Raw genomic sequence first — 14,260 nt, forward strand, 5'->3', positions numbered from 1 at the left:
ATAAAATGCACGTTTTTTTGAACTGGATCAGGAATCTGTGACCTAAAGTGCTTCCTAACATAGTGGTCGTCTAAGGTTACAAGTAGGGAACGTCAAACATGTCAGGAATCACCACATTGCTCTCAAACATAATCTGTGAAGGGCAGATACAGCAGGGCTTCTGAGAAAGTGATCCCTGAGCACAGGAGCCCTGGCCCGCTGAAATCCACAGAAAGATACCTAATGATATCAGCACAAAAAAGGTGCCATTTCCACTCATTCAGGGAGTAGGAGGAACATACTTGCCAAGCTAGTATATATTAAAAAAGGACTTCATAATTAAACAAAAGGACATAAAAAAGGATGTGAAAGATAAATATGAAAAGATTATTATATGACGAATCCACAGGAGATACAAAGATAAAATTTCATTAAAAGCAGGATTTAAGGCATTTTAAACTAACACTTCTGTGATTATTACTACCACTTCAACTCCAATATTTCTTGCAACATTTCCAATTGAAATATTGTAATACCTGATAGTGCCCAAGAGACACAAACTGAAATACACTAGAAATTGTCAGGAAGCAACATGAAACACGTTTTTCTTTCACAGCTTCAAAGTCAACTCCACTTGGAAGCAGTTTTAAAAAAAAATATTTAAAAAACCCACCACTAAATTTAGAACTGAAATTATACGGGACCCAAAAATAACTGTTTGAAAGTTAGAAATCTCAGAGGTCTAAATAATAATGAACAGAACATGTCTTTTAAACATGTCTTGGAGCTGGTTCTTAGCTGGATTACTCCAGTTTTCCGCTGATACAATTTCAGCAAAATCAAGTCAACTGGGTTTCACCTGCTGAAAAATGAAGGAACCAAATGGTAAATCAGAAGCAGGGGTTTTAACTCCAGTGTGTCTTCTCAACACCTCGAGCACAAGAGTGAATCACGAGTCTTGAAACCAAATAAAAGGTTATCAATCATTCAGGCATTGGCATCCAGGCATGCAAACAACATTACCAGGGCTGGTGTTTATTGGTGCTCTTAAAACACGTTTAAAATTAGAAACATGGGCCAAAATATAGTCTCATTTCATGGAGCTGTTCCAGATTTGCAACAGTGGTGTATACATATTCACTCCAAGTTTACATCAAGATCATTTAAAGACTAACCCAAAAGTCACTGAAATCAATGGAAAAACTTCAGTAGATTCAAGAGGCCTTGGATCAAATCCTACCAGAAGTATTTGGCTCAGTAACACTGCAAGGTTTCATACTAATTTTTTTCCCCTTAATGGCCCTAGTAGAGTAAATTTGTTCAGTCAGGAAATCAAAGCAGAGTGTCATGCCAGTCACTAAAGCTCAATGTCTTTTCTAAAAATAAGTCCAAATTCTTTCTATTCCCTTACTCTGCCCCATGAAAATACAGCATGAAGGAAGGCGATAGTTTCGTTTGTTCACAACTCTCAGTAGAAAGCAGCTTTTCTTTTATCCTCTTAAGTGAGTTATTATAGCTTGCAAATCTTAGGTTGTTTTACTCGGCAAGACGTATTTTACCATGAGAAGTACATAATTACTGCCATATTTAGCATACATTAAGACATTCGTTTTATGAAATGATTTTGTAGCTCATAAACACAATGCAAAAGGCGCAGAGAAGACTTCTGGAATCTAAAATAAAAGCATAAGTAAACAAGCAAGGTGTACTACCTAAGATGCTAGGAACAGAACTCTATCATCATTTTTGCACAACCATCAACTGCAGCTGAGTAGACACTGTACACGAGTAATTGGAGGAAAAATTTGACTACAAATTCAGTAAAAGAATCAAATTTAAAAATGTAAAATCTACCAAATCAAAGGAGATCAGTGAACACTATATGCAGATGCTCTGATTCTGCTGGTGACCAGCTTTATTGCTGTTTCAGAGGAAGAGACACAGTATACAACAAATGAACAGGGACAATTAAAAAAGGTTTTCCGCAAATACCTTCTTGGCTTGTATCTTACGGCTAAGGTGTTACAGCTTTATGCGCTTTTATTTATGTGCTCTTATATTACTGGATATTATCTCATATAAACAACTACCTTTTCTTTAATTCTTCTATTAAACTAAGAACCCAAGTGTTATTTTGTAGATTGGTTACAAATCAACTTGAAATCATACAACAAAATAAAACTTCGCCTAGTTTTTAAACAGTTGCTTTTTGCTGATTCATCAAATATTCTCTTCAATTTTCATTTCAGACTCTAATTTGATTGCCTTCAGTGCTAAGTGTTGTAGAAATAAAAAAAGAAAATGCTTATAGTGCTTTCTAATATAGTGCTTTCTAATGCTAGAGCAGGGCTCTTTCTTAATCCTCACACTCTTCTTTTGGAAGCCCTATTTTAAATCAGTTATGCCTTTGGGCTAACATTCTTTCCCTTTGAGGACTTCTTCCTAAAGAAACACATCTCTGTGGTAGGAAATCTTCCCTGTTTAGCAGGAGAGGTAACTTACTGCTGCCATGGAATTGATGCGGTCAATGTAGTAGTCTGGCCAGCTGGTAGCAAGCTTGTTAGGATCTTCTTGTTCCTGAAACAGAAAGTTAGGAAAGGTTACACAAGATGACTTTACAGAATGAAAGCCACTCAAGAACCACCTGGGATTCTTCATTGCTGTGCTCTTTATTGTGTTATCTCCCCTGTATTTTTGCACAAAGCACATGGACGTGTGGCATTTATTACAAACATTTCTGAAAGTGTAAAGTCAGCACTGTCACCATGGTATGCCAGATAAAAAGAATCCCTTTCAGCTCAGATTATTGAACACAGAATAATAAAGTTTGATGGAGATAGTTATCTTTGGCATCTAAGCAGCAAACCTCAGTCCCTTAAACATACTGTGTTTCCAAGTAGAAGGACAACCCATTTACAGATAGCAGGTTTATATTTTGTATCTTTATACTGACAGATCTTATAAATTATTTGGTCTCTCTACCACTATAGTGAAGGTGGAATTCACCAACAAAGGGGTTTAACAACTGCTATGGAGAGGAAAAAAAAAAAAAGGAACCTGAAAAGAAGATAAAGACTGCATCATTCTGATATGATAGACCAAAACAGGTTCAGCCTGGACATTAGGAAGCATTGCTTTACCAAGAGGTTGTTCAGACACTGGAAAAGGCACCTTAGAGAGGTGGCTGATGCCCCAGGACTGTTGATTATTTAAGAAGCATTTGGACAATGTCTTTAACAACTTGCTTTAATATGATCAGTCCTGAACTGGTCAGGCAGTTGTAGTAGGTGACTTGTCCATCCCTGCAACTGAAAAATATTCTGTTCTATCCTGTCCTAATCCTACCATATCATGTAAAGTCAAGCAAAATCTCAGAACATCCAAAGGAGCACAAAAGCATCCCCTCAGTTACAGCAGGAGAAGTATTAATCCTTATCTGCTTACCTCCCATGTAATCTACCTGAAATCGTCTTCAGTAGGCTAATCTCAATCAACCTTCTAAAAGAAGACCTACACTAACTCAGGAACCAATTCTTTTTTGTTCCTTGACTGCTCAAAGGAAATTAGATTTCCTTCTAATGAATATATTTATTTCTACATAGGTGTAAGTCACTCTTAACATGAGGATTGCTTTCCAAGATCCTCATCTCTCATAATAAACCAAGAATAACTAATACTAACATTCCTAGCATATGGTAAGAGATTGAACCACTTGCCTCATCCTAAGAATGACCAAAGGTGTATGAATACTGTGGATCTTGCCAATCTTTTCTGTGTATGAAAGCTTACACTAGAAAAGCTACCCTGGAAGATACACACAACAAAATTAAAAGTGTAGGTCTATCAGAGTACCTCAGCTATTCCACCATTATTTGGTTTAGAGATGAGAAATAGCTCTAACACAGTTTTTGAGCCATATTCAGAAAACACCTTGGTATCTGACAATTTCCTGCTAGGGTACATACAAACACACAACAACAATTCTGCACAACTCAAAATCTTCATATTTTGAATTAAAAACAAAGTCATGACTGAGATTTGGATCTTCCTCTCTCTTCCTTCCACTGGATTTTCAACATGTAAACTGAAGAAGCATCTCCATTCATGACACTGACAAAACAGCTTTGTCCTCATCTAGAGGAGGATTGCAGTGCAGACACATCTCAGGTCAGTGTCAGGTCACACAGTACAGGTCACAAGTCTTTATTAATCCCTTGCACCCAGCTGAACAGCTAAGAAGAGCAGAAGAATTAAACAAAGCATCACACAGACGAATATCACTGTACCAAAAAGTATGAAAGGCTGGCAAAGCGACAAGAGATATCAACTATATCAACAAATGCTATGCACACACCACATACCATCTCATGATAACAGATAGTGCAATTAATAACAAGGTGATGTTTCTCACATTAATTGAGAAGTTATGCTGATTTTCTTTACTTCCCTTTCCTGGCCACAATAAGCAGGAATCAGACAGACCCATATCTATGTTAAATGTCTATGTCTAGAGCATTACAGAAATATGCAACTCCCTACCAACAGCCAGTTGGAATGGCCACACCTCATGTTTTTGGTAGACTGCCTTTTGCTGCCCTTTTCTGTGCAGAATAATATCTAGTGGCAGCCACAACCCTGACAACACAACAGTTTCACATTTGGCAGACCTTAACCTACCTTGCAAAAATCAATATGTGACCTTGACAATGGAAAAGTAAATTAAAACATACAAAAGATAAATCCAGCATTATTTTTACATGATAATCTTATCACCCTCAAGGAGAACAACAGGAATAGGGAGCTTATCTAGAAGTGTGAAGTAAGGTCATTCTGCAGGGAACCCGGCTGAGCCACCCATCTGAAGTGCAGCAAGTGCTCATGTGACCTTCTGAAATGTTTCTCTATAGAGAATTATAACAGTCCTAGTGACAACTATAATAGTTTGCAGAGAACACCTGACAAGAACACTGTTAGAACAGTCAATACATGTATTCTCTATATTTCTCCTGCCTCCATTCTGAATTCCAAATAAAGAAACACACATAAATTAAGGAATGCCTGAACTCATCCTTTATATTCCAAAATAAGCTACAATACTTTTTGTCCTTAAGATTCTTTAGGGGGAAAAATAAGTATAAATGCTTGAATGCTGCAACTAACATTTCTAGATGTCTTTGTTAAACATGCAGACTGAAAACCATCAGGTTAGATATACTAGAAAAAATCAGAATTCTGAACAATTTCCTACCTGAACCTAAACCACTAGAAATCTCACAATCAGAACCTATGACAGGAAGATTCTGATAGCCTAAATTATATCTGTATATATGATTAGCTTGACAATGAGGCAAGGTCCATGGTATATCCTGCTTTTGACTATTCTCCATTCAATACAAATTAGTCTGAACTGTTAGTCTACAAATCTTATTTTTTGAGTTAAGACTGGGAAGAAAATTGTTTCAGTGGAACGCATTGTGTAAGAGTTTTTCCTGAATTAAAGCCCAGACAGAAGATGTGCATTGCTGAGGTTAAAAAATTTTAACAGATACCCCACTAAACAATCTTCACTTTTGGAAGTTGTTTTGGTCTGGAAGCATATTAAGCAAGAGTCAATTCAATCTCAGTGGTCTTCACACTCCCTGCTCACACCAGAATTTTATGGTTGTCAATGTGTGGTTTACTTTGCTAGAATAAATGATAATGTGGATAATCCCTGGCATTCTATTTCAATATGAAGTCCCAGAAAGCTATTTATACTCGAGCGTGTAGATTTTTTTTCCGCCCCATGAAGTCATTAGACTTATTTACAGAAATCTCCTGAGTGACATTTTTAAAAGAGTCACGTTCACACCTGTAACATCAGAGCAATTGGGGAAAAAACCCAAACAAACAAACATTTAACTGCCTAAATTATGTGAGTTCTGTCCATGCTAAAAGATTGTTGCACCAGGCTTTCTGTCAAGAAGGGGAAGATGAATTGAAAATAAAAAGCAATTAAATCTGTCGTGTGGGGTGCAAAAACAGGGTGCTGGGTTGCTCTTCTGTTGGCTTTTTTTTTTAGCATATTTAGAGAAAACTGCGAAGCAACTTGAAGATAATGGCAAAACCTTTCCCTTGCTCCAGGAACACTGAGTAGGGAAAAAAACCCCAACCAACAGGGGAAAAAAAGAGCTTTAATATATAAAGCTGCATAGGTATCAAAAGCTGGAAACAATAACCCATCTGTATAAGGAAAAATATTAGCTGAAGGAATCTATTAAAGCAAAGCCTTCTTTTAGCTCCTTGAATAGTGTAAATATTACATTAAAAAACAGGCGTCAGCTTGTGCACTTTATAAGGGGCCATATCATTCTTCACCGAAGTAACAACTATGTAACTGCTGTGAAAACAGGATCTTGATACTATACAAGCCTGCAATATAGCCAAGGTATTATATAGGCTTTGACACTAATTTGGACAGGCTCCATGACTTGGTGGAAAGTGGAACCTATGACTTCATCCCAACTAGGACTTAATAGAGTTCTGCAAATATTTGGATCATCTGAACCAATCAAAAATGAAAGAAAATAAAGCCAAGTGTGCACAGCTCAGCTGATCCCAAAAGCCTTTTCTGCAAATCCTGGGAGACCTGATCCATTGGGTAAGCTGTTCTCTGAGACCAGACACTTCTGCAGGATGCCAGGTCAGTGGGACAAGCATTTGCAATCCAAAGACTGCCATACCATATTCAAAGCAAGCATTGTAGACCACTCTCTTTGTTGCAAAACTTCCTAAAAAGAAGTATCTAACACTAGTGTTACAAAGATCATGCAGAAATGCCAGATATTCATCGCTGAGTGGATCATGAAAGACATTGTTTATATGGTGTTTTTCAAGATGACTGCAGTCTTGAAAGAAAGAGCACAAGGAAAGCCTGTACAGTAACTGCCTGCATTGAAGCTCTTTCAGGGCAAGCACTGGGTTTCAGTTTCCAGTGATGACACATTGCTATTTCACTCTGCACCAATCCAGCTCCATAAATATTGAGCAGCTCTCCAAAGCATGTCCTGAAATTTTGAGCATGTCAAAGCATTACTAAATATATCCACAGAATTAGCAGCTTTAGAAGGTTTCTTTCCTACAGGAGACAGAGAGGTATATATCCTGACATGACAATTAAAATTCATTGTCAGAGTTAGGAACACACTGGCACACACTGACACTAAACCCAGTACTCCTTTATTTCTACCATCATTTCTACCTGAGGACTCATCAAGTCCTAACAGGCAAACTATAACATAAAACTTCCTCCTTGAACAGATGCATCAAGAAATGCATCCTCTGTTTCGCATGTCAGAGGACAAGCACGGATACTCTTGGGATGACATCTATTCATTAGCAACATGACTTCCTTCTCAATCCTGTCTCTTCAGTAGGGCAGACAGCTGGCCTTACTGTTTTGCACTGCTTACAACAGGATGGGAATAAGCCACACATCTGATGCTAGAAAATGTGGGTTTAAAACATTTCTTGGACAGGATGCCATGACACTGTTCACTGAGCTCCCCTCTGTATCAATAAAAACAATGCTCAAACATAGATGAAGAATATAAAATGAGGTCACTGTGATATCAATTCCTGTCCAAGCTTGTTCACTGCATCATGTCCAGACACTGCATGCTCACGTTTATACTTGGGTCAGAAAGAAGGGCACTTCCTAGCAAAAGCCACAGTAAGGTAAGTGTGGTTCCTCCTCTCAACAGCCTTCACACATCTCTCAAGTACATCACAGAGCTGAAAGATGAGTTATTTTACCTGGTCTGAAAGGTCAGCACCATCACATACACCTCAGAAAATATAAATCATGGAGTTCAAGTCATTACAAGAAACTACGAAAATTTAGGAAAAACTGAAATGTATTACTTGTCATAGCCCTGTAGATTATTTTTTTCAAATTTCCTATGGAAAAACAATAGGAATTGAAAATCTGATTGCAAATAACTGGGCATTTTTGGGGGATGTTTAGATTTTTTTTTAATGACAGTTGACTGAAATTTTAACATTAATTTACATCAATTAAGATGAAAGCTTTGATGGATAAAGATTCTCAAATTCTCAGCTGAAGCCCTCTCACACTCTTCACAATAACAGCTTAGCTGCTAAACTGTTCATCTGAGACATGTGGGATTCAGACTCGTGTGTCCATGTTCTGTTTCAAAGTGAAGGGTGTGACCCTTGCTTTGCACATGAATATTTTGGCCCTAAAAACAAGGTGGGGTTTTTGTTTACTTGAGGGGTGGAAGATGGTTATTACTGTTCTTCATTTCCCACAAGTGCAACTCTTTTCCCTTCAGTGATGTAAAGACTCAGCTCACCACAACATCTACTATTAGCGCTGAATCAGGCTTGCATCACTTTGCACTGCACACTGACAAAGGTCCTTCAAGAGATTAATGTATTGGGTTTTACAGTGTCTCTATCAGTGAGATCAGCAGAAACAGGAAAAATGGGATGCAGACAATTACACAGTACCCAGTTACACAGGAAATCTGAATTACAGCCAAGAATCAATCCACGTAAGTTGTACTGCAAACTCATTCAAATCACCGTTCTCCCTTTTTTCATGTCTGACCTACTGGCTTTCCTTCACTTTTAAGAAGTTCAGCTTTCAAAGAAACATCTACTTGTTTATTAACACACTGTCCAATCTATTGGCTATGTGGCAGTTCAGAGCAGCCAAAGTATCACAAATGAAAAGTGCTTTCATTAAAAGACACAAAATGTGTTTGATCTGCTGTGAGACAAAATGCTAATTTAGAAGTGGAGCTGAAATGCATGTAAGCTTGTCAGACAGTTTATGCCTCCAAAAAGCCAACCATGTCCCAAGAGATGCCAATTTTGAAACAGCACAGATCATAGGACTGAGCCATTCACTAGACAGATGTGGTCACTGCTCCATTTCTCAGACTTCATGACTAGCATTTACACAAATAGTCTCAGAGTTTTGGGAAGGAAGCTATATCCAAGCCTTTTAAGCACAATTTACCCAGACTGAGAAAAACAAACATTACTTCTCTCTCTGGAATTAAGCTATTGATGTGCAGATAATAACCCTTCTGCCACAAAAGCAGTCTAGTGTGTAACTTATTAAAGAAGAATATTCATTAATGACCAGTTGGAGCATGCAACTGAGGAGTTCTAATTGCCTCTCACAAAGGTCAGATATATCCATCCATACATACTTACAGTTCACTGAATTATGACACAGGGGTATTTTCCTTAACTGATCATAGGGTGGGTTTTTTTCTTTTTTTTCTTTTTTTGCTTAATTTAGCCTGAGCTCTGCCCTGTTGTCAGTAATTTGACAAACCTAATTACGACTACTGATACTGCTTATTAACAATTCTTTCAAAGGAAGAATCAAAGGTTGCAGATTATTATTTATATTACAAAATACCTAATACTGTCAAACTGTGGAACTCACTGTCAAAAAATAAAGTATAAAAGTAAAATAGGGATACATCTATGAACAATGAGGATTCCTGCTTAGAAAGCATTTCCTAATACTGAAAGAAGCTTCAGTGCTGCAGAAATTCACCAGCCTTTAGAAATTAAAATGGATTATTAGTCATTTTTGAAAGATAGTTGGCTCTACCAGGGCTGAAAACTTTCTAGTCAAGTTAAATATATAATTTTTATGGAACTAATTATGCCATCTCTCACTTTTTTTTTTTTGCTTCCTGAGCACTCAAAGATACAGAATCTCCTGAAGTTGTACCTTATATACGACACATGATGTGTCATTTCCAACCTCCTCTAAAACTCAAAGCCACTTCAAATCAATTATTGATATTGATAACAGTCTAAGGGTGATGAAGGCCATACTTTTATTTCTGGTCCTCTAAAAAACACAGGACATCCATTGCATGTACACACAGGGAGAGCTTTTCACAGAAAATAGACTAGAGTGGCATAACTGGCAGGCAGAAAAGTGGTCAGTGCATTGTTTTGAGCTGAAGATAAGAACTAGTGTTGTTTGAAACCTCAGAATTCTCAACCACTGATTTTAATGTATATTTAAATGTAGTGTTTAAACCAAGATTAAGTTTACAATAAGCATATCTGGCATAATACTAACAATAGATTATTGATGGAGAGAGTCCTTTTTAAGCAACTTTATATTTTAGTAGGACTGTATAGTATACATCCAGTTTTAAGAACCAATCTTCTCTTCGCTCTTCTTTTGGTGTCTTATCATTCTCCTCAATACAGATGGATGTAAACTTGCTGCCAGCACTGATTGCAGCAGCCTCTTTTTATTACTTACAGATCATACAAGCCTGCTTGTCCCTCTTCAAACATATTCAACCCTGCTATAGGATGGGAATCCCACCATCACCAGGCATTATTTTAGGGGTATAGTGTGTGAAGTGACCAGGAAGATAACTCGCCCCTACATTTACAGAACTACTTAATTGTACAGCTGAGGCCACACTGAATTCTTCAGTGATTTCTGCCTTCAGGACAAAGCTTTCTTGCCAAATTGAAGTGTAATTATTGAAATGTAATATTGAAGTGTAATATTAAACATTGTTCCACTGCTGAATGTTTAGCCTCTGCCATGGAAGTTGTTCTCTGGTTGAGTAAGTTCTCCTGACTCTGTTGCGGCATAAAGATCCTTCTGTACTACTACCTGAAGTTCATATTGATGCTTAACACCTTTTACGTGCTCTACTTTTCACAAGTGTGATATTTTGTTGTTGATAAGTGTATAATCTAAACAATGAGCTGCCAAATAAGGGGATCCATTAATTCCCTGCACTTTCAATGAACACATACCCAGGAGCCTACCTTTCCTCAGCCCATCCACTCCTTTTGGATGTGAAGGAAAATGTCCATTAGGGAGGATCCTACCAGTCAGAGGATTGAGTCATGATCATTTTGCCCAGAGGGTGTTCAGAAGACAACAAAACGTTTCTCATGGATGTGGCCTGCTCAGGGGGTGTGTGGCTGTGGATTTAGGCTGCACTCCTGAAGCGCAGCTCTGCTCCCACAAACCTGCAGCAAGCTTGAGGTCACATCCTGCAGCAATGTGTGCAATCTGTGGCAGGTGAAGCCAACAATTTGTCACTATCCCAGCAAGCACTAAGCAGCAGTAGCAGGACATATTCTATTGCTTTGTTAACAACCAAACTCTGCATGGTCCCTTCTACTGTTTACTCTGTGTTTATACAGGTACTGTGTGTACATTTCCACTAACCCCGTTCAGGTTACGGTCAACATTCCATGGACAACAGAAAGGGACTTTTTCCTTACCCAACCAGCTTACCTTGTCTCCTTTCCAACAGCACTGTTTTAAAATGTATTCCTACCACATTAGAATGTTGTCACTTGGACTGTCTCCTTCTTCACTTCCTTTCCTCCTCCTCCTTTTTGCATTGCACTCTTCAGGCAATGCAAAAAGCCACAGAAGAGCCCAGACTGTGTAACTGAGCCTAAAAGTTTATCTTTTTGTCCTACTGTTTATCTCCAACAAGCAATGACTTCAAATCTTCTGCAAATAAAATGAAGTCACCTACAATTCACGGCAAACACCCTGCATGTTGCTGGATGACGGGAATGAAATGTCACTTACAGCGCTCGGAGACACTTCCTACCAAGGGCACACCTACATAGAGTCATAAGAGACATTTAGGACAAGTCCTTCTGCAAGCACACAAAAGAATTTTTTAATACCAAGTTCTAAAAGGTTTCTCTTTGCTGTTCATAACACATCCACTGTCTGTTTTTCCAGTGACATTGCTTGCTTTAGTTCTCTTCTGCTCAGGGCCCTTTTTTAAGAATGATGACAGTAAGACAGCCAGGGCAGCCAATGTATTTTTCTCCATCATTTAACCCTTCACTATTGAAAAAAAAAAGTTAGGAGTTGTTGGACAGGTGAATAAAAGGAAATAAATACAGTCTGAGAGGCCCACAGCTCTTAAGCTGCTAGCCCAGTATTTCATGTATCACTCAGGTGCTTTATCTCCGCCCTTTCCAAAAAATCAGGTAAAACTGTTTCTCCCAGCTTTCATTTCTCTCACTTAGTACATCTTCAAAGTGTTTGGGGTACCAATACCTTTCAACAGATGACTGAATTATCATGGAAGACAGTGTAACTTTCACCTCAATTAAGGCACATCGATGAAACTCTCACATCTGACTGCTATGAAAACTAAACAACTCTCCAGAAAGTAGAAGGCAATTCCTTTCTTTCTCTTCATGGCTGTCACTTTATTCTCACAACAACTCTTTACTGTGTCAATTTCTAAACTTCTCACTAAAACACAGGAATTCAGCAACTCTTCCTGCTCGGTATTCACTAGCTTTTTAAGGCTCATGAACACTCAGTGAAGTTCAGAGTCATCTCTGCCAAATTTGCTTCTCAAACACCACAGAAACATGTTTATTATTTACACATTCTTTACTCTTGCATATCCACCAAAGCAATAATATGAATGGTGAGAACAGCACTGTATAGAGTATATGTTGTTATCATTATCATTATTATTACATGCCATTAGCAGGATGGGCTCATACTTGGATTGTGAAGAATCAGAACTTGTGCAAGAGGACAGACAAGGACAGAACATAATCCAGTGGTGTCAACATTTACATGTACTTCCCATGCAGCAGAACTGGACTGCTCGCCATTATTTTTCTTCTTAAGTGCATCGAATTACACCATGTTAGTAGGACGACAGCTGGAAAAATGTTTCTCTTTTTTTTCCTTTTTTTTTTCATGCTAGGGTCAAATCTGCTTCCACTGAGTCCTCCCAAAACTCCCACAGAAGGCAAGCCAAATGCAAAACACAGCATTAGGCATGATGATGACAATTTTCAAGCTCAGGACTATTTTGGGCCTGATTTTTGATTAGTGTTGAGTTCTAACTTCAGTGGAAGTTAGAACTCTACTACTAGCTCACCTGAAAAACACAGACCTGCAAGATGGACAAAAATTCTGCATACTCATAATATCTGTAGCAAATACCAAGGCAAGTTTATGCATTGACGTTTTCAGCAGTCTGACTAAGGAGGTAGAAGGCATTTTTTAAGGAGCAGCTAAACTTTTTTTGTTGGAGAGGAGAGGGAGGAAGGAACTAAAAATATCCCATGCTGTTCCCATGGGGGGGCAGGGAAGAAAATACTTTTCAATTATACATAAATAAATATATAATTTCAAGACCCTGACCCAAGGTAACCTCTTACACTAGGATAAATAAATGAGTCTGCAACTGTTGGCATTGCAATGTGGAAAACATAAACCAAATAAAGCAGACAACTTGGAAAAACTTTTCTCCTCTTAAGTCTACTACAATGTGGTCTTTTAGGTGTCACAATTCCAAGTCATAATAATCGTATATCCCCTGAATTGTGCATGCATTTTTGCCTTCTTGATCCTAAACTTACACTTTTAACCATTACAAGAGTGACTTCAGGGAAAATAAAGTTAAGAGGAGTCTCTAACATCATTAAGCCTACTACAGTGTTTCTTCAAGTACACACTTTGAAGTCTTTACTACAGAAGCAAAACACATGAAGAAACAATTACAGGGGGTTCAAGAGAAACCATAAAAAACAGGCAATGATTCTTCTCAAGTATGCTGACCTGCTTAAAAAATAATTGGACAACATCAACAAATTTATATTATAATTATGAGAAACAAAATTTATAAATTCATCATATGGAACTATAAAAGTATGAGATAGCATCTTACATGAATCCCCAGTTTTATTTTTCCAGTGAGAACACATTCTCTGCATTAAAAGATGTAGAAGGAGATGTATATAATTTTAGGCTTTACTTTACATTGTGTTAATGGTGCTGCCCAAATCTGGGAGCTAGTGCTTCAGCCAATGACACACATTAACAGGTACCATCAATCAAACAGCTCTTTCACACTAAAAGGCTCAAGTAGACCACTAATCAGGAAATATGTGGTTTTGCTGCATTAGTGACACTCTTGCAGCATTTCATTGTTTTCTTTTAAGTCCTGTACTTGTCATAGGCCAGAGTTTCTGAATTTGATTTTCTTAAGCCTACTTGCATTTATAGCAAAGTAATTTTTGAAGTCTTGTGTCTTTCTTCATACCTAGACTAAAGATACCAAAATGACCCAATGTCAGCATCAAGCTAACAAATCATTCCAAACGTCTGAGCATGAAGTCATTCTGCTAGCAGAAAAAGGAACAGATGCTGGTGGGAAAAAAGGAAGTTAACTCCACAATTGCTGGCATTTTCCAAACAGAAATCTGAAGGAAT

At 37.9% G+C, this 14,260-nt stretch overlaps 1 protein-coding gene across 2 annotated transcripts in view; it reads right to left on the reverse strand.

Moving 5' to 3' along the window:
* The window catches only part of DAAM2 (dishevelled associated activator of morphogenesis 2), a 203,397-nt gene that overhangs the window by 75,329 nt on the left and 113,808 nt on the right, over nucleotides 1–14,260 (reverse strand). For both annotated transcript variants that reach the window (XM_031060132.1, XM_031060127.1), the window contains one exon: nucleotides 2,482–2,556. In XM_031060132.1, coding sequence (XP_030915992.1) covers nucleotides 2,482–2,556 — 75 coding nt within the window. The remainder of the gene's footprint in view (nucleotides 1–2,481; nucleotides 2,557–14,260) is intronic.

Source organism: Geospiza fortis, unplaced genomic scaffold, assembly GCF_000277835.1.
Source record: "Geospiza fortis unplaced genomic scaffold, GeoFor_1.0 scaffold41, whole genome shotgun sequence".
Classification (NCBI taxonomy): Eukaryota; Metazoa; Chordata; class Aves; order Passeriformes; family Thraupidae; genus Geospiza; species Geospiza fortis.